At 42.4% G+C, this 27211-nt stretch overlaps 1 protein-coding gene across 1 annotated transcript in view; it reads left to right on the top strand.

Annotated features, from left to right (window-relative positions):
• Nucleotides 1-27211, top strand: part of LOC115117317 (low-density lipoprotein receptor-related protein 1B-like) — a 286805-nt gene that overhangs the window by 206817 nt on the left and 52777 nt on the right. The window contains exons 58-65 of the mRNA XM_065014311.1: nucleotides 1884-2000; nucleotides 2460-2579; nucleotides 4006-4125; nucleotides 6957-7073; nucleotides 8933-9039; nucleotides 10204-10336; nucleotides 12923-13029; nucleotides 13336-13468. Of these exons, the coding sequence (XP_064870383.1) occupies nucleotides 1884-2000; nucleotides 2460-2579; nucleotides 4006-4125; nucleotides 6957-7073; nucleotides 8933-9039; nucleotides 10204-10336; nucleotides 12923-13029; nucleotides 13336-13468 (954 nt within the window). The remainder of the gene's footprint in view (nucleotides 1-1883; nucleotides 2001-2459; nucleotides 2580-4005; nucleotides 4126-6956; nucleotides 7074-8932; nucleotides 9040-10203; nucleotides 10337-12922; nucleotides 13030-13335; nucleotides 13469-27211) is intronic.

Here is a 27211-nt window from a genome sequence, read left to right as displayed (position 1 = left end):
GTGTCTACATGCTGGCTAGCTAGTTAGCTAGATCAACACATGAGTCCGACATGTTTTTTAAAATGTATTTTAAATTTTATTTCACCTTTATTTAACCAGGTAGGCAAGTTGAGAACAAGTTCTCATTTACAATTGCGACCTGGCCAAGATAAAGCAAAGCAGTTCGACACATACAACAACACAGAGTTACACATGGAGTAAAACAAACATACAGTCAATAATACAGTAGAAACAAGTTTATATACGATGTGAGCAAATGAGGTGAGATAAGGGAGGTAAAGGCAAAAAAAAGGCCATGGTGGCAAAGTAAATACAATATAGCAAGTAAAACACTGGAATGGTAGATTTGCAGTGGAAGAATGTGCAAAGTAGAAATAAAAATAATGGGGTGCAAAGGAGCAAAATAAATAAATAAAATAAATACAGTAGGGAAAGAGGTAGTTGTTTGGGCTAAATTATAGATGGGCTATGTACAGGTTCAGTAATCTGTGAGCTGCTCTGACAGCTGGTGCTTAAAGCTAGTGAGGGAGATAAGTGTTTCCAGTTTCAGAGATTTTTGTAGTTCGTTCCAGTCATTGGCAGCAGAGAACTGGAAGGAGAGGCGGCCAAAGAAATAATTGGTTTTGGGGGTGACCAGAGAGATATACCTGCTGGAGCGCGTGCTACAGGTGGGTGATGTGAGACCAGTGAGCTGAGATAAGGGGGGACTTGTAGATGACATGGAGCCAGTGGGTTTGGCGACGAGTATCAAGCGAGGGCCAGCCAACGAGAGCGTACAGGTCGCAATGGTAGGTATTATATGGGGCTTTGGTGACAAAACGGAAATATTGCTGTTCGTGCATCCGGTAAATAACGATTGTTTTCAAGTGCAACTTTAGTAACAATGATTTTGGGAAACAGCTCTGAGATTTAATGATGCGCCTACGAAGGATCTAATTATAAACTTAGCCTTAATAAGATGCTTTTGGGAAACCTGGATAGTGCTGTCATGGTAAACGTATGACCACCACACTTGGGGCAAACAGGGTAGCCTAGTGGTTAGTGAGTTGGACTAGTAATTTAAAGGTTGCAATTTCAAATCCCCGAGCTGCCAAGGTACAAATCTGTTGTTCTGCCCCTGAACAGGCAGTTAACCCACTGTTCCTAGGCTGTCATTGAAAATAAGAATTTGTTCTTTAACTGACTTGCCTAGTCAAATAAAGGTAAAAAAAAAAAAAAAAAGTAGTTGCGAGTCATGACCGCAGTCAAATTCCCTTTGACCGTTGGTCATGGTAATCCCTTCCAAAGCTGTGCAAATTAATGGAGCTGATGGGTAGCCTACCAAACTTGCTAACGGAATCCTAAACAGCCTGCATACACATTGTTTGAAGTACAATAGACCAACATGGCTACTTTAGTACTTTAAAGCTGTGTGCTGGAAAGCCTTGGTAGAGTATGGGTGGAGTAGTCGCTGTGATGCTCATGTGAATTTACTTTCTTTTTTTGGCTTCAGACCAATACCTACTTCTCAGTTAACTTTAAAAAAAGGTTTTAATATTTATAACTCAACCTTTGAAACTATATTTTTTATTACATTTGACCTACTTTATTGCTGTGATCTTTTACTGTGATCTCTCAAATTAGGATTACAGGATAATTGCTGTATATTTTGAAATGTGGAATATGTATTAAATGCTTGCTAACATTTGCTACTTAGTTACACATGTTTTATTTGAGGGATAGTTTCAGAAATGCTGTTTTACATTAAGTCATTAAGTATTTTTTTAGATTACAAATGTGTAGTTTATCACCATACATGATCATACATAATGTTCAGTGTACAAGTACTGTAATTAGCTGGTTTGCATTCCCTGACATAACGTTGCTAATACATTTTCATGCAGCTGAATTCAAATGTCAGCCTGGGAGGTTCCAGTGTGGCACTGGCCTCTGTGCTCTTCCTCCCTTCATCTGTGATGGAGAGAACGACTGTGGAGACAACTCAGATGAGGCCAACTGTGGTAAGGAGGAAGACTGGGGATGTTGCATTCCCATGCAAGTAGATGGGTGAAGTCAAATTGCGGTGGTCTGAGGAGTCTGTAATCTGTTGATATCTGGCCACAGTAGCATATCGATTAAAGAAGAATACTGTGGTTGTTACTGTCTTTCACATCAAACCTGTTGATGAGAACATAAGACAGAAGCCAGCAGCTTCATACCTTTCTTATTGCTTGATACCTTTTAATGCTTTTTGTTGCAATTTAAGAATTGATTTCTGTCACAATAAAAAGCCCATGTGGGAATGTGCTTTAATTTCAAAGCATTGTAAAACATGTTATTAGCTTGTTTTTGGCTTAGCCAACATTACTTTCACTTTATCTTAAGGTGCCCTTTTGTCCTACATTTTCTTTGATGGATGCTTTTCACCTTCAATGGATGCTCCATCGGTTCTACCTCTTCTTCTCCATTTTGTCTTTCAGAGACGTACATCTGTCTGTCAGGGCAGTTCAAATGCACCCGGAAACAGAAGTGTATCCCTCTAAACCTCCGCTGTAACGGACAGGACGACTGTGGAGACGGAGAGGATGAGACAGAATGTCGTAAGAAGAAGAACCTTCTGTATTAGTACCTGACGGATTGTTTAAGGAATCTTTAGGATTACTTTTTAACTTAGGCTAGACTTTTTCTCTAAGATTATTTTCTGTTTTATAGCTTTTCCCCCCAAGGAAGAGTGAGATGGAACTTATTATGTGAAGGTTTAACGGTGGTATCTGACAAGTTGAGACCAGTGAATTTATAGTAAAACTCAGTCTACCCTTAGGTGCTGCCTTAAATAATATTGAGTCAGGTAGTGATTAGGTATTCCAAAGGAATGCTTGATTAGCGCTTTCCCTGTGTGAGAGGATTAGCTATCATTGAATTAGAAAGTGAAAGAGAGAACAGAATAGTGAGAGGTATTTCCCTTCTGTTATGGTAACTCTAGCTATCAGCAGTAGCATTATACGTCAGACAAATATATTTGTTTTGCCTGTCTGATTTCAAGATGGAGTGAATGTCACGATGGAGTGAGAGTCAGTATAAAAGCCTTGATTAAGGAGAGAGGCGTTCTCCCCTTGAATTAGACTGTATATTTAAATGTGTAAATGTAAAATATATTTTCAGAAGTACTGTGCCAATCAAAAGATAATGGTACAGATGTGGGATCTTAATTTGAGCCAGTTTGCTAGAGAAAGAAAATAATCCTGCAGTAACAGGAAATGTGGATTGTAATTGATGGCCATTTATTTAGGGGTTGATACATTTTTCGTAAGGGAAAATCAGTCTGAAATGTCAAAGTGGAAATAACAAACTTCAGGGCCCATTTTAAAACTCAAATACACTACAAGTTTTAAATGTCCTGCATTGCAGAAAAGTTATCCTGCAACATGGTGATCAAATTAAGATCCTACATCTGTAGCGGCAACTGTGATAATGGAAGGTAAATAACGGAACAGAAGACAACTGCTGCTGCTTTTGGTATGCAGTGATACTATACCACAGTTGGTATAGTATCTGACTTCGATTGTCTAGCCTGCATATACAGTATATCAGTTTAACTGTTTATTGTGTTACCCTGTTTGCAAATCAGTTATTTCTGAGCCAGAGGCTGATAATAATAATGTAACTATAATTATTATGATTACATCCGTAAAGTATAGTAATACATGTTATTACCGCAGCATGTCTTCTCTTTGTTCCTGCCTCTTTAAATTATAGGTATTTTACACAGCTGGCCTGTTTATCCAGGCTGTTCTTCTGTTAACATTCTGTCAATAATAGTGTTGTTTGTTCATCTCTCACTCCTTATACCACTCTCTCCCTCTCTTGGTCTCGCTCTCTCACTCTCTAACTCCCTCTCCCCTCCATCGATCCCTCCCTCTCACTTTCTCTCTGTTTTTCTCTCTTTCTCGGTCTATCTCTCCCTTCCTCTCTCCTTCCCTCCCCCTCCTTGGCCTGGTGTAAACCTGGACCCCCTCCTCTCCACAGCGGAGAGTACATGTTCCCCGGAACAGTTCCAGTGCAAGGCCTCCATGCACTGCATCTCCAAGCTGTGGGTGTGTGATGAGGACCCGGACTGCACAGACGGGTCAGATGAAGCTAATTGTGGTGAGTGGGGGAGCGCTTAAATCATAATTCAAATAAGTCCTAAGTTTTATTGAGCCTTGGTTGAAATTGTGATTAGGAGATGAATAAATTTTACACATGGGCACATTCTCATCTGCTTTGTACTGATTGAGTTGAAGCAGCCATAGAGAATGCCTACTGGTAGTTTATCACCACAGGTTGTCAGACTTGTCAGTAGTGTGTATGGCCCTGAAACCCCCCCCCTCAGTGGTAGAGAACCTTTCCAAACTCCCACAACTATACTGCCCTACCAAGCAAATAGGCAGTAACTGCTCACAGTAACTTTAGGCAGTTGCTGCTAACATTAGCCCCGTTTTCTCCAAAACAAAATACAATAGAGGCAGGATATTTGTCCACAAGACTAAGCATGTATTTAATGTAACAAAAATGACATTTACAAATTTTCTCCCAAATGAGCAGTTACTGCCTTTTTGCTTGGTAGGGCAGTATATCTTCCACTGGCTATTACTTTAAACTGTGTAGCCTCCTGGAGAGCATCTGCGCTAACTTGAACACCTTTTGTTCTGAGACACAATACTGCTAGGAAGTCCCTCAACTGAGTTGTTATACTTTAAAGCCGTTGTCTTCCACTGGATGAAGCGTTCAATGATTTTAGCTATGCTCACATCTAAAGAAGGGAGAGAACAAGGTTCAGCATGTAGTCTTCTCCCGCCTTTGTGGAGAGGTAATTATGTTGTTTTCCTCTTTATCTCATCCCAATGGTTATTTGAGTGGATAGATAGGTTGCCATTCTCTTTGGTAATATCGAACAGCATAAGATCAATATTTTCTTCACTCAGTATTGGTTGTTTTGTTAGATACTAGCTCTTATTAAGTTCAAAACAAGATGTAAGCTAATAATTGCTGCTGACTAAAGAATGTATTTATTTTAGAAGTTGTAAAATGTTCATGAACATTTCCTAAATGCTGTTCAGTTGTACTACAGTTTTAGAGTACATTTGATAGTATTAGGGGGGCGCATTATACACCAACAGAAAAAGTAATAATAATTTAGTGCAATATAGAGGATAATTAGGATAGTGAAATAAAAGTATATTCCCAAAAATATACTCTCCCGGTCAAAAGTTTTAGAACACCTATTCTCAAGGGTCTTTCTTTATATTTACTATTTTCTGCATTGTTGAATAATAGTGAAGACATATGGAATCATGTAGTAACCAAAAAAGTGTTAAACATATATCAAATATATTTGAGATTCTTCAAAGTAGTTACCCTTTGCCTCGATCACAGCTTTGCACACTCTTGGCATTCTCTCAACCAGCTTTTCCAACAGTCTTGAAGGAGTTCCCGCATATGCTGAGCACTTGTTGGCTGCTTTTCCTTCACTCTGTGGTCCAACTCATCCCAAACCATCTCAATTGGGTTGAGGTCGGGTGATTGTGGAGGCCAGGTCATCTAGCCCTTACACAGCCTGGAGGTGTGTTTTGGGTCATTGTCCTGTTGAAAAACAGGACAATGCGCAAACCAGATGGGATGTCATATTGCTGCAGAATGATGTGGTAGCTATGCTGGTTAAGGGTGCCTTGAATTCTAAATAAATCACAGACAGTGTCACCAGCAAAGCACTCCCACACCATCACACCTCCTCCTCCATGCTTCACGGTGGGAACCACACTTGTGGAGATCATCCGTTCACCTACTCTGCTTCTCACAAAGACACAGCGGTTGGAACCAAAATCTCACGCTTGGATTCATCAGACCAAAAGGACAGATTTCCACCAGTCTAATGTCCATTGCTCGTGTTTCTTGGCCCAAGCATGTGTCTTCTTCTTATTGGTGTCCTTTAGTAGTGGTTTCTTTGCAGCAATTCGACCATGAAGGCCTGATTCACACAGTCTCCTCTGAGCAGTTAATGTTGAGGTGTGTCTGTTACTTGAACTCCGTGAAGCATTTATTTATGCTGCAATTTCTAAGGCTGGTAACTATAATGAACTTATCCTCTGCAACAAAGGTAACTCTGAGTTTTTCTTTCCTGTGATGGTCCTCAAGAGAGCCAGTTTCATTATAGCGCTTAATGGTTTTTGCGACTGCACTTGAAGAAACTTTTAAAGTTCTTGACATTTTCCGGATCGCTTATTTGAGCTGTTCTTGCCATAATATGGACTTGGTCTTTTACCAAATAGGGCTATCATCTGTATACCAACCCTACCTTGTCCCAACACAGCTGATTGGCTCAAACGCATTAAGAAGGAAAGAAACTGCACAAATTAACTTTTAACAAAGCACACCAGTATTTTAAATGCATTCCAGGTGACTACCTCATGAAGCTGGTTGAGAAAATGTCAGGAGTGTGCAAAGCTTATTACTTTGAATAATTTCACCAATAAAATATATTTAGATTTATTTAACCCTTTTTTGGTTACCACATGATTCCATATGTGTTATTTCATAGTTTTGATGTCTTCACTATTATTCTACAATGTAGAAAATAGTAAAATAATGAAAAATCCTTGTGTGTCCAAACTTTTGACTGGTACTGTACATACTTTTCTGAAACATTTGTTTCAAATACTTTATTTGCTTCTAAGTGTTTAATATTGCAAACTTGTCATAGATTCTGTTAGGAGATCTAAGCCGTTGGCAGCACAGTCAGGTATTTCATCCTACACTGTGTAGCCTCTCTCGAGTATGAAGGAGGTTTTGAACTTGGTGTCAGGCTTGCACTACGAGGAAACCCTGAGGAAATGATGATTACATGTATAAATATAATAGCTCCACCATTAATATTCATGCTTTTTGAAGCCATTTTCATCTGCTTGTTTGTTTGTTTGTTTCTTGATGTAAAAAAAAAGATGAAAAGACCTGCGGACCTCATGAATTCCGCTGTGAGAATAACAACTGTATCCCGGACCACTGGAGGTGTGACAGCCAGAACGACTGTGGAGACAACTCAGATGAGCATAACTGCAGTGAGTATGCCCATCTATGCTGCTCTCTACTCTCTTAGCTCACTTCTAGCTATTTGGCAACTTATATATACATCAACAGGCCTATGCACTTGCGCAGTTCAGTTAGTATTTTGGAATTGTTTGAAGATTAACGGACTCCCCTCCTGGTCTTTGTTATATACTGTACCGTTCCTCTGTTTAACTTTGTAAAGAGATCCCACAATCAAAGTAATTTAGGCAGTTCAATGGAGCCCTGTTCTTAACTGTTTCTAATGCGGCTATGCCCTCTGAGCATGTTCCCCTCTCCAACTCCACTTTGGATCTAAAAGAAAGCCAGAGCTCCAGATTCCTCAGCTTTGATGCCATCTCTCCTCTCCTTCCCAGGCTCACTTTTTTGTTTAGATACTCATAACCAACTACTGGAATGAAGTTTGTTTACGTATGAAAGGGATTTGTTATGCCAGCTAGCCCATATCTCTGCTCTGTGTCTGTGTCTGTGTGTGTGTGTGTGTGTGTGTGTGTGTGTGTGTGTGTGTGTGTGTGTGTGTGTGTGTGTGTGTGTGTGTGTGTGTGTGTGTGTGTGTGTGTGTGCCTGAGTGCACACAAGCGTGTGTGTATATGCATTTTATGCTGGGTATGCATCGTACATTTTATTTATTATGGGCTTATTCCCCTTACCTATTAATGTCACTTAAAATGCAAATGAATCCCAGTCAAGTGTTGGATGGTAAAGAATTAAGTAGGTGCACCAGCTAGGCTAGCAGACAGGAGAGCGAGAGAGGCTGCAAATCACAATATGCTGCAGACTGCAGGCTCTGTTGGGACCTTTTCTCTAACTGCAGCTCATAACCACAACTATCTTCACTCATTCAGTCAGTTAACAGTCCACGATAACCAGGGGGTGAGGGGAGGGTCCCAGCACTTGAATTTGATGGTGCTTAACTATGGTTTAATGTTGTCCTCAGAGACCTAGACACACAGTGCACCTGAATGTGGAGGTTGCCAGATAGTAGGGTTCAGGAGTATAATGGCTATGAATGTATTTACATCTTGAGCCACTGGCATTCCAACCATCCAACAAATGTCCAACAAATGTCTTTGACGAGCAAACAGTAGGCTTACTGCAAGGGCCCAGTTTTCCAAAAGTTATCTATCTAGATTTCGCCTCTCGGATGGGATTTAACACATAGAAATAGAAGAAATTAACAGACAAATCATTGACTTGAATGGGGACTCTCATCCTATTCATTCTATTTCTATGCATTTAATCCTATCTGAAAAGTATGCAAAATCCAGATGAACTTTTGAAAAACTGGGCCCAGATTAAGCAATGATTAAGAGATATCTCTTGTAAAAGGGCCCTTACACAAAACCACATGATTTCACATGTGGAAGATAATATGATTTTATGCAAAATTCCACTTATGAATCATGAGAATCGTGTGATTTAGGAGAACTTCACGTGATCACGTGAAATTCATGTTTTTTTTTTCATTAAGGGGGTTCACTTCTCTCATGATACCTCTTATAAAGGCCCATGCGTGTGTTTTCTTAGAGGTTGGTTGCTTTTCCATGGTTATTTCAAGTGTAAATAGTCTATATAGCCTAGTCTATAACACACATAGTATATATATATATATATATATATATATATATATATATATATATATATAGTCTTTAAGTAGTCTATATTGGACATCACTTGTTAGGGAGTACTAGGGCCTTGTAGAAAATGATGAAGATCCACCCTTGGATGGCGTCGTTGTGTAACTAGTCTAATTAAAGTTGTGTGGTGGAGTGTATATCGTGTTTGAGGGCCCGACTCCTATGTCATTTCTATTTCAAGTTTAGTGATGTCCTTGTTCTCTCCCTTGACTCAGAGCCAGTGACCTGTAACCACAAGGACTTTGCCTGTGCTAACGGGGACTGCATCTCCGCTCGATTCCGCTGCGATGGAGACTATGATTGCCCTGATAATTCAGACGAGGTCAGTGATCCCTGTTGTCATTTAAAAACAGCCTGTAATGTAGCCTGTAAATAGCATGTTATAGCCAGTAAACTCTGTGAGTCACAACCTCTTGAATAATCTTATTTGAGTGAATTGACCCTTATTAATCTTAATCTTATGTTTCTATCTTGCTTTTCTATCTTGCTTTTCTCCTAAAAGGCATGCATATTGAATTGCAGATAGGATTTGATGGCAGTATGATATTCAAATCGTAAAATATTCAGAATTTTATTGGAACGCAGACGATAATATTATGGATGACAATGTCCTAATCGAGAGACATTTTATGTTTGTTCTGTTATGCAAATATGTGAACAATTATGCAAACTGGTTTACTAACCAAAAATACTAAATTAACTAGGCACGCATGGGATCTGTTTTGTGGAATGTGATTTTTTTTTAAAGTGAGAGCTATTCATGAAATATGAGCCAATCAATAGAAAATATTCAGGTTTCCATTGTGTGATGGCTGAGGAGAGAGCCACGGAATTACTCATTTATTATGCCTTGTAATTTATTGCTCTGTTAAATACCCCCACAGCAATTACAGCATACAGTATGAGTAATCCCCTTCAAGCGCAACCTCTCTTAACACATTATTGTGTGTGGTCCCAATGACATCATTCTGGGTCAAACTGAATATATTTTTTATTTTATTTAACTAGGCAAGTCAGTTAATAACAAATTCTTATTTACAATAACGGCCTACACCAGCCAAACCCAGACGACGCTGGGGCAATTGTGCGCCGCCCTATGGGACTGTGTTGTTATACAGCCTAGAATCAAACCAGGGTGTCTGTAGTGACGCCTCAAGCACTGAGATGCAGTGCCTTAGACTGCTGCGCCACTCGGGAGCCCAAATGTTGTCCACCCTATTCTTACCTAAAACTGACTAAACAGGCAATGAAGACTCAATGGGTGTCAATGCCCGGCAATACCCTGCCATCCTGCACATGTAAAGCATTCAAATTGTCAATGAAAGTGTCATTTATGGGTTATAAATGACCTATCAAGTCCTAGTGAAGGTACCTTTCAAAGAAAGTATTACCATATGGTTCTACTGTATAAGAATTGGAACGCCTAACATGTAAAGAATAAGCCTATTGTAAATGTGAGCTTCTTGTCCTTTATATCTCTCTACAGAAGGACTGTGAGGCTCGGTGTGCTGAGGACCAGTTTCAGTGTCTCAATAACCTCTGCATCTCCCTCAAGTGGCTCTGTGACGGCCAAGAGGATTGCAAGACAGGAGAGGACGAGAGGAACTGCCAGGGGACAGGTACGGTATATGAGGAAAACAAGGTAAAAAGGTAACCCCCCCCCCCAAAAAAAAACTTTTCATGTGAAATTTAAGTAGTTGTTAAAAAGCTAAAAACCACAAGCTCCTGCGGTAACATGGACTGTTGTAGTTTCTATACTTTGGTTGAAAAACAAAACAAAGTTAGTTTTTCTGGACTTTTTTATGGGGAGTAGAGTAAGATGAGGACATTTTGGTGTGGAGGGGGGTGCTTTACAAGCAGTAGAATTGCCAAGGCTGCTTTCTGTGTGACTTGTAATTAAATACTGTTCCAATTCTCTACGCCATGTGTTTTTACCCACAGTAAAGCCATAAAAACATAATGAACTGTATAATGGATAAAAACACTTCAAAAAGTGATGCGAGCGAGTCCCCCTCCCCCAAACATTTTTTTTGATCAAATAAAAGTTTGCTTAAAACACCTAGCAACCTCGCCAACAGATTTGTACCTTTTGGTATTTTAGCGAATAGCAGGGCAGGGAAAGAAGCTGGGTCGCTGTCACGAAAGACAAACATCATACGCGTCGCGCCAATAGGAGTAGGACTATTTGGGTCTACCTGTGCCAAAACTCTGCTATTGATCATTCTTTAGCTGATTCTCCATCTTCTTTAAAAAAAATAATGGTGAGCCAACATGTTTTAAACACTTTACCTACTAAAAATGTTTTTCATGGCTTTCGCTTGTCCCTCTGAAGCAGACATATAGTAAGCAATACAGCGCCTTCGGAAAGTATTCAGACCGCTTGACTTTTTCCACATTTTATTACGTTACAGCCTTATTCTAAAATGGATTAAATCTAAAAATGGTCTCAGCAATCTACACACAATACCCCATAATGATGAAGTGAAAACATGTTTTTAGAAATGTTTGCTATAATATTAAAATTAAAAACAGAAATACCTTATTCAGACCCTTTGCTATGAGACTCGAAATTTAGCTCAGGTGCATCCTGTTCCATTGATCATCCTTGAGATGTTTCTACAACTTGATTGGAGTCCACCTGTGGTAAATTCAATTGATTGGACATGATTTGGAAAGGCACCCACCTGTCTATATAAGGTCCCACAGTTGACAGTGCATGTCAGAGAAAAACCAAGCAATGAGGTCGAAGGAATTGTCCAAAGTGCTGCGAGACAGGATTGTGTCGAGGCACAGATCTGGGGAAGGGTACTAAAAATGTCTGCAGCATTGAAGGTCCCCAAGAACACAGTGGCCTCCATCATTTTTAAATGGAAGAAGTTTGGAACCACCAAGACTCTTCCTAGAGCTGGGCGGAGCAATAGGGGGCGAAGGGCCTTGGTCAGAGAGGTGACCAAGAACCCGATGGTCACTCTGACAGAGCTCTAGAGTTATTCTGTGGAGATGGGAGAAACTTCCAGAAGGACAACAATTTCTGCAGCACTCCACCAATCAGGCCTTTATTGTGGCCAGACGGAAGCCACTTCTCAGTAAAAGGCACATGACAGCCCGCTTGGAGTATGCCAAAAGGCACCTAAAGACTCTCAGGCCATGAGAAACAAGATTCTCTGGTCTGATGAAACCAAAATTTAACTCTTTGGCCTGAATGCCAAGTGTCATGTCTGGAGGAAACCTGGCATCATTACTATGGTGAAGCATTGTGGTGGCAGCATCATGCTTTGAGGATGTTTTTCAGCAGCAGGGGCTGGGAGACTAGTCAGGATCGAGACAAAGATGAACGGAGCAAAGAACAGACAGGTCCTTGATGGGGCGAAGGATCACCTTCCAACAGGACAATGACCCCTAAGCACACAGCCAAGAGAACGCAAGAGTGGCTTCGGGACAAGTCTCTGAATGTCCTTGAGTGGCCCACCAGAGCCTGGACTTGAACCCGATCGAACATCTCGCTCCCCATCCAACCTGACAGCTTGAGACTATCTGCAGAGAAGAATGGGAGAAACTCCCCAAATACAGGTGGGACAAACTTGTAGCGTCATACCCAAGAAGACTCGAGGCTGTAATCGCTGCCAAAGGTGCTTCAACAAAGTACTGAGTAAAGGGTCTGAATACATAAATGTAAATGTGATATTCCTGTTTTTTTATTAAAAAAAACTGTTTTTGCTCTGTCATTATGGGGTATTGTTTGTAGATTGATGAGAAGAAAACAACAATTTAATCAATTTTAGAATAAGGCTGTAACCTAAAAAAATATATAAAAAAGTCAAGGGGTCTGAATACACCCTTACACATTGTGCCAATGGGGATAACCCACTTGGTGATAATTGCAACATGGCTCATAACCTCATCCGAAAGCTCCAATGGTGATGATTGCCTGAGTGGGTTTTAGCACAGCAGTAGGCAGCACACAGCGTGCTCTAGCCTGAGGGAAGACATCATATTTAGACCTAGGATCTGTTCAAAGTCTAGCACTGCTGGTTTGGACAGAAACAATGGGTTGTATAGAATTTATTTTTTCACGAGTTCATAACAGTGTGCAGAACACATACAAACCGGCCCCACTCATGCTGTGAATGATGGGTGTTATATTATTATGTTGTGGAGTGTGTGCCCTCAATAAAGCTCTCTATCTCTGATCTGGGTGTTTCCAGTGCTCCCCTCTTGCTCCCTAAATGAGTATGTGTGTGCCAGTGGAGGCTGTGTCTCGGCCAGTCTGAGATGTGATGGACAGGACAACTGTCTAGACGGATCAGATGAGGTGGGTGTGGCTCTGCTTGGTACTTTAACCTCGTCCGATATCAATCAATCACTTACTGTAGCTTTCTTTAACTTATTTACGTAAAACGGCGGCTGATTTTCCCACACTGTATGAAGCATTTATCTAGGGATTGTCCTATTTGTAAGGATCATCCCTACATAATTTGGTGCCCTGTTCCTAACAGTATACAAAAGGATGTTATTGAAGACACTTGTATCAAACTTTATCACTGAGAATGGCTTGACTGTGTTGGACATTTAATAATGTATAATGCTGTTTACTTGTTTTGTGTTGCCATGTCGACAGGCGGGCTGCGTGAAGGAGTGCAAGGAAGATGAGTACTTGTGTCTGAATCACGCCCACTGTATCCCACGGAGATGGTGCTGTGACGACGTGTTTGACTGTGTGGACCATAGTGACGAGGAGAACTGCAGTCAAGGTACGACAGGGGTTGGACAAACTCACCTCACATATCAATGTACTAGAAAACTGTAACTGCAGCCAGAGTTGGACAGGTATTAGAAATGACAGCAGGACTAGTCAGAGCTAATTTGATTCAGTTGCAGTTGAAACTTTGAGAGATGGGGTGGAAACTGTCTCCTCTTAGTTAGTAGTTGGTTTTCCATACTGGTCTGTTTTCATTTTATTTTAATTTACAGGCACCATGTCCTACTACAGTAGAGACATGCCTTTCAGGTGTTGAAATGTGGGGCACTGAGCAAATTTTTGTCTAGTGAGCGGAAACTTGAACAGAGAATTTTGTGCAACTTTCGGCAAGCGTTTACACATAATCGCTGAGGCTGTACCCTTACAGTTTAAGACAGTAGCCAATAGGCTATTGTGGCTATGTGAGCATAACGTAGGCCTATAAACAAACCAATGGAGCAAAACCCATAACATGTTCACATGGAAATAGCTTTTGATTTCTATGATATAGCCTACAGTAGCCTATATGTGGTGTTCAATGCTGGCCTACATTGCATGATAAATTTATATTATGAAGGGCTTGAAATTAATGAAGGATTTTCTACTTGGTCTGTAACACCATGGGCCAAATAGGTGACTGTAAATTACATTGTATTGTGTTGTATGATGCAAGAAACCACTTTACAAAATAAAATGAATTACAGATGGTCGCCTCGCTTCGAGTTCTTAGGAAACGATGCAGTATTTAGTTTTTTTTATGTATTATTTCTTACATATAGTATACTACTAGCCAACGTCCAGTCTCTTGACAACAAGGTAGATGACATTCGAGCAAGGGTTGCCTTCCAGAGATTGTAACATTCTCTGTTTCACGGAAACATGGCTCTCTCGGGATATGTTGTCGGAATCGGTTCAGCCACTGGGCTTCTCCATGCATCATGCTGACAGAGATAAACACCTCTCGGGGAAAGGGAAGGGCGGTGGTGTATGCTTTATGATTAACGACTTATGGTGTAATCATAACAACATACGGGAACTTAAGTCCTTCTGCTCACCCGATCTAGAATTCCTTACAATCAAGTGCCGGCCATTTTACCTACCAAGAGAATTCTCGTCAGTTATAGTCACAGCTGTGTACATTCCACCTCAAGCAGACACCAAGACAGCCATCAAGGAACTTCACTGGACTATATGCAAACTGGAAACCATACATCCTGCGGCTGCATTTATTGTAGTGGGGATATTAACAAAGCAAATTTAAATCAACCTAAGTTCTTCCAGCATATTGCTTGCACTACGTGCATGGGCAATACCCTTGACCACTGCTACTCTAACTTCTGCGATGCATACAAAGAGTTCCCTTCGGCAAATCTGACCACGACGCCATCTTGCTCCTTCCGTCTTAAAGGCAGAAACTCAAGCAGGATGTACCAGTGACGAGAACCATTCATTGCTGGTCTGACCAATTGGAAGCCACGCTTCAAGGTTGTTTTGATCAAGCGGATATGTTTTGATCAGCCTCAGAGAACAACATAGACCTATACGTTGACTCAGTGAGTGTGTTTATTAAGAAGCGCAATGGAGATGTTGTACCCACTGTGACTATTAAAACCTACCCTAACCAGAAACCGTGGATGGAGGGCGGCATTCGTGCAAAAATGAAAGAGGGAACCACTGAATTTAACCATGGAAAGAGGTCTGGGAATATGTCTGAATATAAACAGTGTAGCTATTCCCTCCGGAAGGCAATCAAACAAGTGAAATGCCAGAACAGGGACAGGGTGGAGTCACAACGCAACGGCTCAGACACGAGACGTACAGTGGGGCAAAAAAGTATTTAGTCAGCCACCAATTGTGCAAGTTCTCCCACTTGCAAGTTCTCCAACACAAAAAGATGAGAGAGGCCTGTAATTTTAATCATAGGTACACTTCAACTATGACAGACAAAATGAGGAAAACAAATCCAGAAAATCACATTGTAGGATTTTTAATGAATTTATTTGCAAAGAACACCATACCTACTGTGAAGCATGGGGGTGAAAACATCATACTATGGGGCTGTTTTTCTGGAAAGGGGACCAGGACGACTGATCCGTGTAAAGGAAAGAATGAAAGGGGCCATGTATCGTGAGATTTGAGTGAAAACCTCCTTCCATCAGCAAGGGCATTGAAGATGGCTGGGTCTGGGTCTTTCAGCATGACAATGATCCCAAACACACCGCCCGGGCAACGAAGGAGTGGCTTCGTAAGAAGCATTTAATGGTCCTGGATTGGCCTAGCCAGTCTCCAGATCTCAACCCCATAGAAAGTCTGTGTTGCCCAGCAACAGCTCCAAAACATCACGGCTCTAGAGGAGATCTGCATGGAGGAATGGGCCAAAATACCAGCAAAAGTGTGTGAAAACCTTGTGAAGACTTACAGAAAACATTTGACCTCTGTCATTGCCAACAAAGGGTATATATAACAAAGTATTGAGATAAACTTTTGTTATTGACCAAATACTTATTTTCCACCATAATTTTCAAATCAATTAATAAAAAATCCTACAATGTGATTTTCTGGATATTTTTTCTCATTTTGTCTGTCATAGTTGAAGTGTACCTATGATGAAAATTACAGGCCTCTCATCTTTTTAAGTGGGAGAACTTGCACAATTGGTGGCTGACTAAATACTTTTTTGCCCAACTGTATATGGCAGGGTCTACAGGAAATCACGGACTACAAAAAGAAATCCAGCCACGTCACAGACACCGACGTCACACTTCCAGACAAACTAAACACCTTCTTTGCCCGCTTTGAAGATAATACAGTGCCACCGTCGCGGCCCGCTAACAAGGACTGCGCTCCTCCCCCCGTCTGTCCATCACCGTGGCTGACGTGAGTAAAACATTTAAACGTGTTAACCCTGGCAAGGCTGCTGGCTCAGACGGCATACCTAGACGCGTCCTCAAAGCATGCTCAGACAAGCTGGCTGGTGTGTTTATGGACATGTTCAATCGTTCCCTATCCCAGTCTATTGTCCCCACGTGCTTCAAAATGGCTACCATTATTCCTGTACCCAAAAAGACAAATATAACTGAACTAAATGACTGCCGCCCCGTAGCACTCACTTCTGTCATCATGAAGTGCTTTGAGAGACTAGTCAAGGATCATATCACCTCCACCTTACCCTAGACCCACTTCAGTTTGCATACCGCCCCAACAGGTCCACAGACGATTCAATCGCCATCACACTGCACACTGCCCTATCCCATCTGGACAAAATAAATACCTATGTAAGAATCCTGTTCATTGACTACAGCTCAGCATTCAACACCATAGTACCTTCCAACCTCATCATCAAGCATGAGGCCCTGGGTCAACCCTGCCCTGTACAATTGGGTCCTGGACTTTCTGACGGACCGCCCCCAGGTGGTGAAGGTAGAAAATAACATCTCCACTTCGCTGACTCTCAACACTGGGGCCCCACAAGGGTGCATGCTCATCCCCCTGCTGTACTCCCTGTACACCGACGACTGCGTGGCCATGCCCGCCTCCAACTCAATCATCAAGTTTGCAGACAATACAACAGTTGTGGGCTTGATTACCAACAACAACGAGACAGCCTAGAGGTGAGGGCACTCCGAGTGTGGTATCTGGAAAACAACCTCTCACTCAACAAAACAAAGGAGATGATCGTGGACTTCAGGAAACCGCAGAGGGAGCACTCCCCTATCTACATCGAGGGACAGCAGTGGAGAATATGGAAAGTTCCTCTGCGTACACATCACAGACAAACTGGAATTGTCCACTCACACAGACAGTGTGGTAAAGAAGGCACAACAGCGCCTCTTAAACCTCAGGAAACTGAAGAAATTTGGCTTGTCACCTAAAACCCTGACAACCTTTTACAGATGCACAATCGAGTTCACCTTGTCGGGCTGTATCATAGCCTGGTATGTTAACTACACCAGCCTCAACCGCAAGGCTTTCCAGAGGGTGGTGTGGTCTGCACAACGCATCACCGGGGGCAAACTACCTGCCCTCTATGACACCTACAGCACCCGATGTCACAGGAAGGCCAAAAAGATCATCAAGGACATCAACCACCCAAACCACTGCCTGTTCACACCGCTACCATCCAGAAGGCGAGGTCAGTACAGGCACATCAAAGCTGGGACCACAAGACTGAAAAACAGCTATCTCAAGGCCATCAGACTATTAAACGGCAATCACTAACTCAGAGAGTTTGCTGCCTACATTGAGACTCAATCACTGGCCACTTTAATAAATGGATCAGTAGTCACTTCATACAATGCACTCTAAATAATGCCACTTTTATGTTTACATATCTTACATTACTCATATCACATGTATATACTGTATTTTACACCATCTATTGCACCTTGCCTATGCCACTCGGTTATCGCTCATCCATGTACTTACATGTACATATTCTCATTCACCTCTTTAGATTTGTGTGTATTAGCTATATGTTGGGGAATTGTTAGACTACTTGTTAGATATTACTGCACTGTTGGAAATAGAAGCACAAGCATTTCGCTACACTCACATCAACATCTGCTAACCATGTGTATGTGACAAATAAAATAAAATGGGATTTGATTTATTTTTACCATACAGAGATTTAGACAATGTAGGCTACCCCTCTGCCTATTGGCCTATTTGCATATTCAAGCCTGTCTGAAAATACAACACTGTCCCTTTAATTAAAACATAAGCTTTTTACCTGATTGGCTTTTCAAAAATAGCTTGAAATATAGTCTACACATTTTGTGCTCTTGTCGGAAGCAGTATAACTGACCTGTACTTATCTATAACTGGGCTAATAACTCGCTAACTTGCAAAGAATATCAACAGAATGTGCACGCAAACGGCTCTGCGCTCTAATCTGAAATCATCTGAAAAGCGCATTCACTCACACATGATTGAAAGACCGCAACCACTAATACAATTATACTCCATTGCACTCTGGTCTGCCTACAACAAAATTACAGACTCAATCTTGCAAAGTTAGATTTGTTTTGGTTTGTTGCATTGAAAAAGGGGCTGATATAATGTTTATTCGATCACAGAAAAAACGTTGATCTATAGTGCAAACTAATGGGGCGAACTGAGTGAAGTTCAATCTCTTGCGTATTTGCATGGCATTTCTTCTGTGCCGCAGTCCAGGAGGAAATGCACGAACGCGTGCAGTTTAGAGGGAACATTGATTGCAACTATGGGTAGAGTTGAGCATGTTTACTGGAACACTGTAATACAGATTACATGCCTGTCAATATGGTACACACATTTGCTTTTCTTCCTTCATAGTACCATGTCAGCAACAAGGGGTGTTGAAATTCACACATAACACATGGTTAGTGTTGATGTTCAAATATTGGAGAGTTGAGACCAAATCATGGACGCTGGACAGAGTGGATTTCAGTTGTAACAAAAGACAGTTTTAATGAGTCAAAGATATCTTGTCCCGCAGTTTTACGTGCACGCGTTCATATAACTCGGCAAGGAGTCAGGTGAAAAAGAGGCCTTATACAAAAGTTACATTCATTTTTATACATAGAATAAAGTAGGTGGAGTCCTTGCTCTAGCCAGAGCGGGCCCCATTGGTGCATAGCAGAGTCTTGTTCTCTGAGCTCCCTGACCAGTAGAGGGGGTCAGTTTTATGGCTGGGTGTATGTGTTCTTGCGATGGAATGTCTTTGTTTCCTGGGGTCGGGAGACAACAAAGCTGAGGGGATAGTGTTAGGGGGGTAGTTTTATTGCTGGCTGTGTGAGCTAGTTCCTGTTTTAACAGGGGTAGGTAAGATGACTTGAGTCAGGCGGTTTGGCTTGGCGCTGTATAATATATATGAGCTATGTGTATGAATGTTTACATATATATATATATATATGACAAATCCCCCTCTTCACATCTACTAGACGTGAAAACTATAGCAGAAAGGTGGTACTTCTAACCTTGTCTGGTGTGCATGGTGGGTCTGTAGGTGTAGTCCTACGTTTGGTGCGTGTGAGATTGAAGGGAGTGGTGCTAGGAATATTATCAGGGATAGGGGTTGGGGTGAGAGGGGTTGATGCTTTAGTATGTGTTTGTTGTTCTATTAACCATGTGAGAGTGCCTAAGGACACCCCAAAGAATAGTAGGAATATCACAAACAAAGGGCCAGATATCCCCAGCCCCACCCAGGGAGGGAGTAATGTCCCTCTATCTGGGCGAGGTTCCTTTTTCAGAGGAGGCGGAGTTTAATGCCGCAACACCTGAGGAAGGAGTGTCTTCATTTGGAATCGAATTTAGGCCGCTCAAATCAGCTCTGACTTCAGTCAGTGTTCTGGAAGGAGTTGGGGCCAGGGTGCAATGTGTAAGTGTTACGCCCCTGAAAACAGGGGAGAAATAATCACGAGAGTGATACGGTGTTGTATTCTCAAGTCAACATTTAGTTCAATCATTTCACAAAAGTAACACATTACATAACAGAAAACCCATTATACAAATAACACAGCAAAATATCTTATTAACAACACGCACGTTCATTCACAATCGACATAAAATGGCAGCTACTCTCAGTACGATGCTATCCTTCACTTCAACCGAGCAGGGCTAATATTACTCTCTTCAAACTTAACTCTAACTTCCTCAAGACATTACTAAAACACACCTTAAACACTCTTGACATGTTCGCTAGTTATAACATTTAAATTACTATTTTTATCATCAATAAAATACCTGAAAACAGGGGAGAAATAATCACGAGAGTGATACGGTGTTGTATTCTCAAGTCAACATTTAGTTCAATGAGAAAAAGACCGCGAATTTCCCCAGGAATATGGGTGGAGACCAGAGCAATCGATCTCCGGCTCATAGATTAAAAGCATTTCGTAGATCACAGATTAACACTTTTAGGCACCACATAATAAAGTAATCAATATAACGTTTACACATTACTCTCACAATTCGTACCCTTTGACAGATTTGAACTTTAACACAATTATATGAATGTTATCAATCTCTATCAACTAATACTGAATGCATATTTTAACCTTAGATGTTTTAAGATCCTCACATACTATGAACTTACTAATACTTTTCAATGTATAACAGGCTATGAATATGTCCTTTAACCTGTCACACTCTCCCCGACAAAATAAATGTTGTCCCAACATTACCAACATTGTCTTCTTCAACAGTTCGTATGCACTGGACCTAGAAAATCCTCTTCTGTAAGGTAGTACTTGAGCAGAAGTCACGGAAGCATCAAATATAACTAACAAGTTATATTCACAGTCCATATCTGTTGACCAGCTATATAACATAAGCAGTATTTCCTCATACTATTGATCAACAGTCCATCAATTTTAATGATCTATATGCATAGTCTGTACATTGTCTCTTTTGACAGTCTGTGAAATCTGACAGTAGTCCATGGTCAAACATGTCAACTCTGTAGCCTCATGTTTGCTGAAGCCCATACATGTAAGGTGGCTGAAAGTAACATTGCTGTAGTGATGGCAGCCATGGAACCAGTCCTGGTGCAGAGTAGACAGGGAACAACTGTGGCTGTATACTGTAGCAGGAAGGGATACCAAGCTGATCATAGGTGATACGTCTTGGAGGGTGTCTCTCTCTTTGTGGCAGCTGGTAGGCTGGTTCCTCAGGTTCAGAAGCATCAGTATATGAAGGAAAGGCACTTGGTGGACGATCATCAGGCAAATTTTCAGCAGGCAAGTTACTCTCCTCAGCAGGCAGGTCTTTAACTGTTGTTGTCTCCTCCAGCCGCTTTTCAACAAGAGGCTGTGCTGGTAGCGTATCAGGGACTGGCACTGCAACTGTCCGTTTCACTGTTGGGGGCCTGTGTTCCCACTCTCTCGCTGGTTCAGCATTCCTCTCCTCAGGTACTGTAGGAGATGTGGGAACCTGTAGCGGCTCATGATGAAGGTCATATTCATCCCCACTGTCTTCATCAGAATCTAGAGTCTGTGATGCAGGCTGGTGTCTCCTCGTTTTCTGACTTTTGTCCACTTTGGTCATTTCTGGTTGTGTCTCAAAAGGTAAGTGGTCACAGGACATGAGCAGATTTCTGTGCAGGACCCTGGAGCGTCCCCTACCCTTTTCTGGTCTCAATTCATAAATCGGCAGGTCTGAACCCATTTGTCTCACCACTGTGTGAATTGTATCTTCGCAATAGTTACGGAGTTTTCCTGGTCCTCCTCTTGGTGTCAGGTTTTTAATCAGAACTCGCTCGCCAGGCTGTAGCACTGAACTCCTAACTTTAGTGTCATAGTACTTCTTACTTCTTTCAGCGGCTTTCTGAGCATTTTCATTTGCAATGGCGTATGCTTCTTCCATCCCTCGTTTCCAGTTCTCCACGTATTCTCGCTGGTTACTGGAACCTGCCTCTGTGCACAATCCAAAGAGCATATCAACTGGAACCCTGGGTGATCTCCCAAACAGAAGATAAAATGGTGAATAGCCAGTCACTTCGCAACGGGTGCAGTTATAGGCATAAACCAGTTTGTTCAGAGACTCCTTCCAATTTGACTTTTGTGTCTCAGTTAGTGTCTTTAACATTTGCAACAATGTTCTGTTCATGCGTTCCGCTTGACCGTTTCCCATCGGGTGATAGGGTGTTGTCCTGGACCCCGCCATGCCACTGAGTTTCTTTAACTGATGGAACAACTGATTTTCAAATTCTCCCCCTTGGTCATGGTGGATGCGGGACGGAACCCAAACTTCAGGGCAAAATCATTGAAGATGAGATTTGCAGCAGTTTTACCTGACTTTGATGTGGTGGCGTAGGCTTGAGTGAAACGTGTAAAATGATCAACAATCACGAGGATGTACTCATATCCTCCTTTGCATCTGTCGAGATGAAGGAAGTCTATACATACCAGTTCAAATGGCTGTGTTGTCACAATGTTTGTCAGAGGAGCTCTTGTTGCATGGGCTGGCCTTTTCTGCTTGACACAGCTACAAGTTTTAGTCACATAGTGCTCGATGTCAGATTGCATATATGGCCAGAAGAAGCGGTCACGTACTAGTGATACAGTGCGGTCAGTACCTTGGTGTCCCATGTTATTGTGCAACTCTTCCATCACTTTACCTTTGTACTGCTCTGGTAGAACTAACTGCTTGCGGGCTGTAGTGATTCTGTACAAAATGCCATCACTGTCTATTGTCAATTTGTCCCATTCTCTGAATAGGCATTTTGTCTTTGGACTGAATTTCTTTTGCTCTTTAACTGGCGGTTTGGAACCCGACAGTTTGAAATTGAGCACAGGACGGATGACTGGATCAGATTCTTGTGCTTCTCTAATCCCATCTTTTGGGATCGAGCTGGTTGTTGCAGTGGTTGTCTCACCTTCAGCTGATACTGACATAGATGCAGCTGAAAATGACCAAGGTACAACAGCCTCTTTCTGTACCTCAACTGCTTGTATCGTGGCGGCGATGGTGTCTGGTGGAAGCTCCTCAGAACATTCTCTCATCAGTGACTCTACATCCAGTGGCATCCTTGACAAAGCATCTGCATCACCGTTCTCTCTGCCTGGCCTGTACTTTATTGTAAAGTGGAAATCAGCCAAGTCTGCAACCCACCTGGAAGTGGTTGCGTTCAGTTTTGCAGTAGACAGAATGTAGCAGAGCGGGTTGTTATCGCTGTATACAGTGAAGGTGGGAGCATAGTACAAATAGTCATGGAACTTATCAGTGATTGCCCATTTTAGAGCTAGAAATTCTAGCTTGCTCGAGTGGTAGTGATAGTTCTTCTCAGCTGCTGTTAAGGTTCGAGAGCCATAAGCAATGACCCTAAGCTTCCCCTCTTGCTTTTGATAAAGAACTGCTCCCAAGCCTTGGTGTGACGCATCAGTGTGTACAACAAATGGCTGAGTGAAATCAGGGAAACCTAAAACTGGTGGGTGAAGCAAACACTCAATCAGCTGTTCAAGTGCCTGTTGATGCTGGTCAGTCCACAGGATTGGCTTGTTTGAGGGCACCACATGACTTACTTTCTTTGTTTTTGTTTTCCGTGGGTGGTCAGGTAATTTCTCTGAATCTGCTTTCAGGAGGTCATACAGGCAGCTGGCACTCCTAGAAAAGTCTTTGATGTACTGCCTGTAGTACGTGAGTAAACCAAGCATTTTTCTGAGCTGGCCCACAGTCTCTGGTCTGATTTCTTTCAATGCTCTTACTGCTTCAAAATCGGCTGGGTCAACTCGGCTGCCCTCTGCAGACACTATTCTGCCCAAATAACGGACCTGGGGTTTAAAGAGATCACACTTACTTGGTTTGAGTTTAATGCCATACTCTCTGAGACGCTGCAAAACTCTTCGCACATCATTCACATGGCTGTTGAATGTTTTACTGAAAACTAGCGTGTCGTCCAGATAAGGAATGCAGATGTTATCCCGGAGCCCTTCCAAACACTCCTCCATACACCGCTGAAAAGCTGCAGGAGCGTTCATGAGGCCGAATGGCATACGTATCCACTCATAGAGTCCCCACGGTGTCACAAATGCTGTCAGTGGTCTGCTTTCTTCAGAGATGAACCCCTGGTGATACGCTTTCCCCTGATCTAAGAGGGAGAACCAGGAATTACCACCTAAACTGTCCATGATGTCTTGGACCCGAGGGATGGGCTGGCGGTCGGGATGTGTCTTTCTGTTCAGGTCTCTGTAATCTATACACAACCGGAGGGTCCCGTCCTTCTTACGAACGCACACGACAGGTGAAGAATATGAAGAGTTTGACTTCCTAACCCAGCCCTGGACTATGAGGTCATAAATGTAACCCTTCATCTCCTGATACAGTGGCCTGGGCACTGACATGTATGTGCGCTTTACTGGTTCAGAGTCCTTTAGAGAAATAGTCATTTTCAATCGTTCAATGCAGCCAATGTCATTGTCTGATCTGGAGAAGGAGTGACACTCTTCTCTAAGCATTTTCCTAACAACCTCTCTCTGTTCTTCGGTTAGGTGAGTTAAACCTACTGGTGGATCCCACTGTTCAGTATCAGTACATGGGGTTCGAACGCTGGTGTGATTCACTGTGGCTGAGGTGACAGTTTTTTCATAGACTTGGGCAGGTAATACAGTCATAATGGTTTGTACTGTACCGATTATTGTGCGTCCTAGCAGGGCAATGTCGTGGTCAGTGGGGTTAGAGACATCAAGCAGGATAACTGGAAAAACACCTTTACTGACTCTGACTAGTGTGTCAAAGAACTCAAGGTCATCTGGCCACTGCGGGTTCAGGTCTGGCTGGAAAAGCATTGTCATGTCATCTTTGAAAGGCTGGGAAGCTACACGGCACTCAATCTGAATGCTACTGTGTTTTGGTACAGCAACCTTCTCTTTCTTGGTTTTCACTGTGTATTCATCTGTCTGTTCTGCGCTAACAGCCTGTATAAAAGCCCTCACCTTGTTTCTTTTGAGGCTTGGGAAAGCTGTTTTTACTGTACTGTATAGTTTAGTCTTTTCGGTCATTGTCAAGATGTGCTCGATAACATTGAAACCTATGATGGGATGAGATAGGTGACAGCCTTTCATTACCAGCACTGGGATGATCAGTTCCTTTGTTTGGTCAGTTTCAGAGGCTAGACGAAAAGTTGTTTCAATCCATCCCATGTACGGCATTTCAGTCCCATTTGCTGCAGTCAACCTTAGATCATCAGGTGAGTCCAAGATTTCTGAAACATCTCTCAGCCTTGCGTTTGGGAGAGATTCCTCTTTCCATCGTTCATCAATGACCGATACCTGAGAGCCTGTGTCCCATAAAGCTTGGAGGTGGTGGCGATTCAGGTGACACTCAATAAGGCACTGTCTGCCGACTAGCGAGGTGACCTTACGGGGGTGGCAACCTTGAGCTAGGGATGGTAAGGAGTGGGCATTTTCCTCTGTGCAGGAAAACCTTTCACTGGTAGAGTCACTTTTCAGGTGAGTGCATTTTTTCTTATGTTTAGTCCAATGTTGGTTTTGACATACTTTGGAACAGTACAGTGTCTCTTTACATGATGAACATTGTTTCAGGTTCTCAAATGACTCTTCTCTGGCACAATTTGCACATTTCTGGGACTTTTTGGTAGCTACGGTTAACACTCGTCCCTCAGCGGTAACCCGTTTCCGTTTAAAGGGGCCTCCCTTGATGGCCTGGCTCCCCGGATTTTACATCCAGCTTGAAAATGTCCTCCACTTCCACATCGGAAGCAGTGTGTGCAGCGTGCATCTGTTCTGGCCTGCTGGCAGACAAAACACCTCCTTGGAGCTTGAGCAGAGTGGTTGGTATACCGGTTAGGTGCGTATTGATGCTGTGCAGGGTCAAGTGCTTGGGACCGACTGTAGTTGCTGTAATACTGCTGCTGGGAAACAGGTGGCTGGGGGTCCCTATCTGGCCTCCTAACTGGGGGTGGGGCATAGGCACAAGGCTGTGACTGAAACATAGGCTGCTGTAATGTCTCCTTAATCTGAGCAATCTCTGCACTGAGACCTTTAAGAGAAGCTACACCTGTCTTAAGTTCAGCTAACTCTGTTAACAGTTCTGCGGGTATCGTAGCTTTGGCTTCCTTCACAGAACACTTTGCAGATGGCATATCCTCTAACTGGACTACACTTACAGTTGTAGCAGGCTGTGGGGCATTAAAACGCTTTTTGTTTAGTCTTTCTCTCTCATTAGCACAAGCAATGTTAAGCTTCTCTAGCAAAACCTCATCTGATGTTTCGCTCTCTAGCAGGAGAGGCTGCATGTCTATCCTGATACTGTCACTCTGGAGACCCGTAAGGACCGTGTGTAAACACATGCTCTGGACTAGAGCAGGGTCATACTTAAGCCCTGATTCTGACTCCTGGGATGCAAACAGTACTTTTGCCTCAAATCTAAAACGCGCATCAGGAAGCTTTGAGGGGTCTCCTTGCTATGCTGTGCTTCTGAAGCTAGCTGTTTGTAAAGCTCTGTTGCACTCTTCTCTTGGAAGTGGGAACGCAGGATACATCTAAGTGTGGGAAGAGTAAGCTGGGGTTTACCTTCCAAGTAGCTGCGTAGCTGTGAGCCTGGAGAAATAGCCCTGACTACTGCGTCTACTATTTCTACCTCAGGATATCCTCTGTTAAGTCCATTTTCAATCTGATGGGCAAGGCTGGAAAAAATCAGTTTTTCTTTTTGGCCCGGTTCACCTATCTGACCAGAAATTTTAAACTCTTTGCGCCAGTATGAGCTGTGCTGTGCATTGGGTGAGAGCGGCACGCTCCCCTGAAAATTGGCATGGTGTTGGGGCTGACGCAGAGAATCACTGACTTTGGCTGCAGTAATCTGCTCAGTTCCCGCCCCTTGTTGTGGGGTTACAGTTCTCAGTTCCTCTATTCTGTGATGTGTTCCAGCTGGTTCAATATCATGGTCAATTTGCCCTGTTTTGTTATCTCTGCCACTGATCATCTCTGTCATTTCGTCTTTAAGTAGCAACAATTCCGACATGCCGCCATCTTCTAACTCTGTGACTTCCTCTCTTTCAAGGAACATCATAATGCGAGTCATTAATGCTATGCGGGATTTGTCTTTAACATCTCTTCTCTGTTCGCCTGATATTTCAAGGAAATCACATATCTCTAGTAATTTGTCTTTAGTCAGGGTGTGTAATTCTCCTACTACCTCTTCCTGTAGTTCTTCCAAGGCGCTTGTCATGTTGACAGAACAGGAGGAACTTTTACTGTGCAGGAGTTGACTCTGAATTAGATGGTCCTTACTGTCTCTGATGGTCGATCAATGGCCTCAG

The sequence above is a fragment of the Oncorhynchus nerka genome, linkage group LG1 (genome assembly GCF_034236695.1).
Source record: "Oncorhynchus nerka isolate Pitt River linkage group LG1, Oner_Uvic_2.0, whole genome shotgun sequence".
Taxonomy (NCBI): Eukaryota; Metazoa; Chordata; class Actinopteri; order Salmoniformes; family Salmonidae; genus Oncorhynchus; species Oncorhynchus nerka.
Note: the sequence above shows the minus strand (reverse complement) of the source record. Positions and strands in the feature narration are given on the sequence as shown.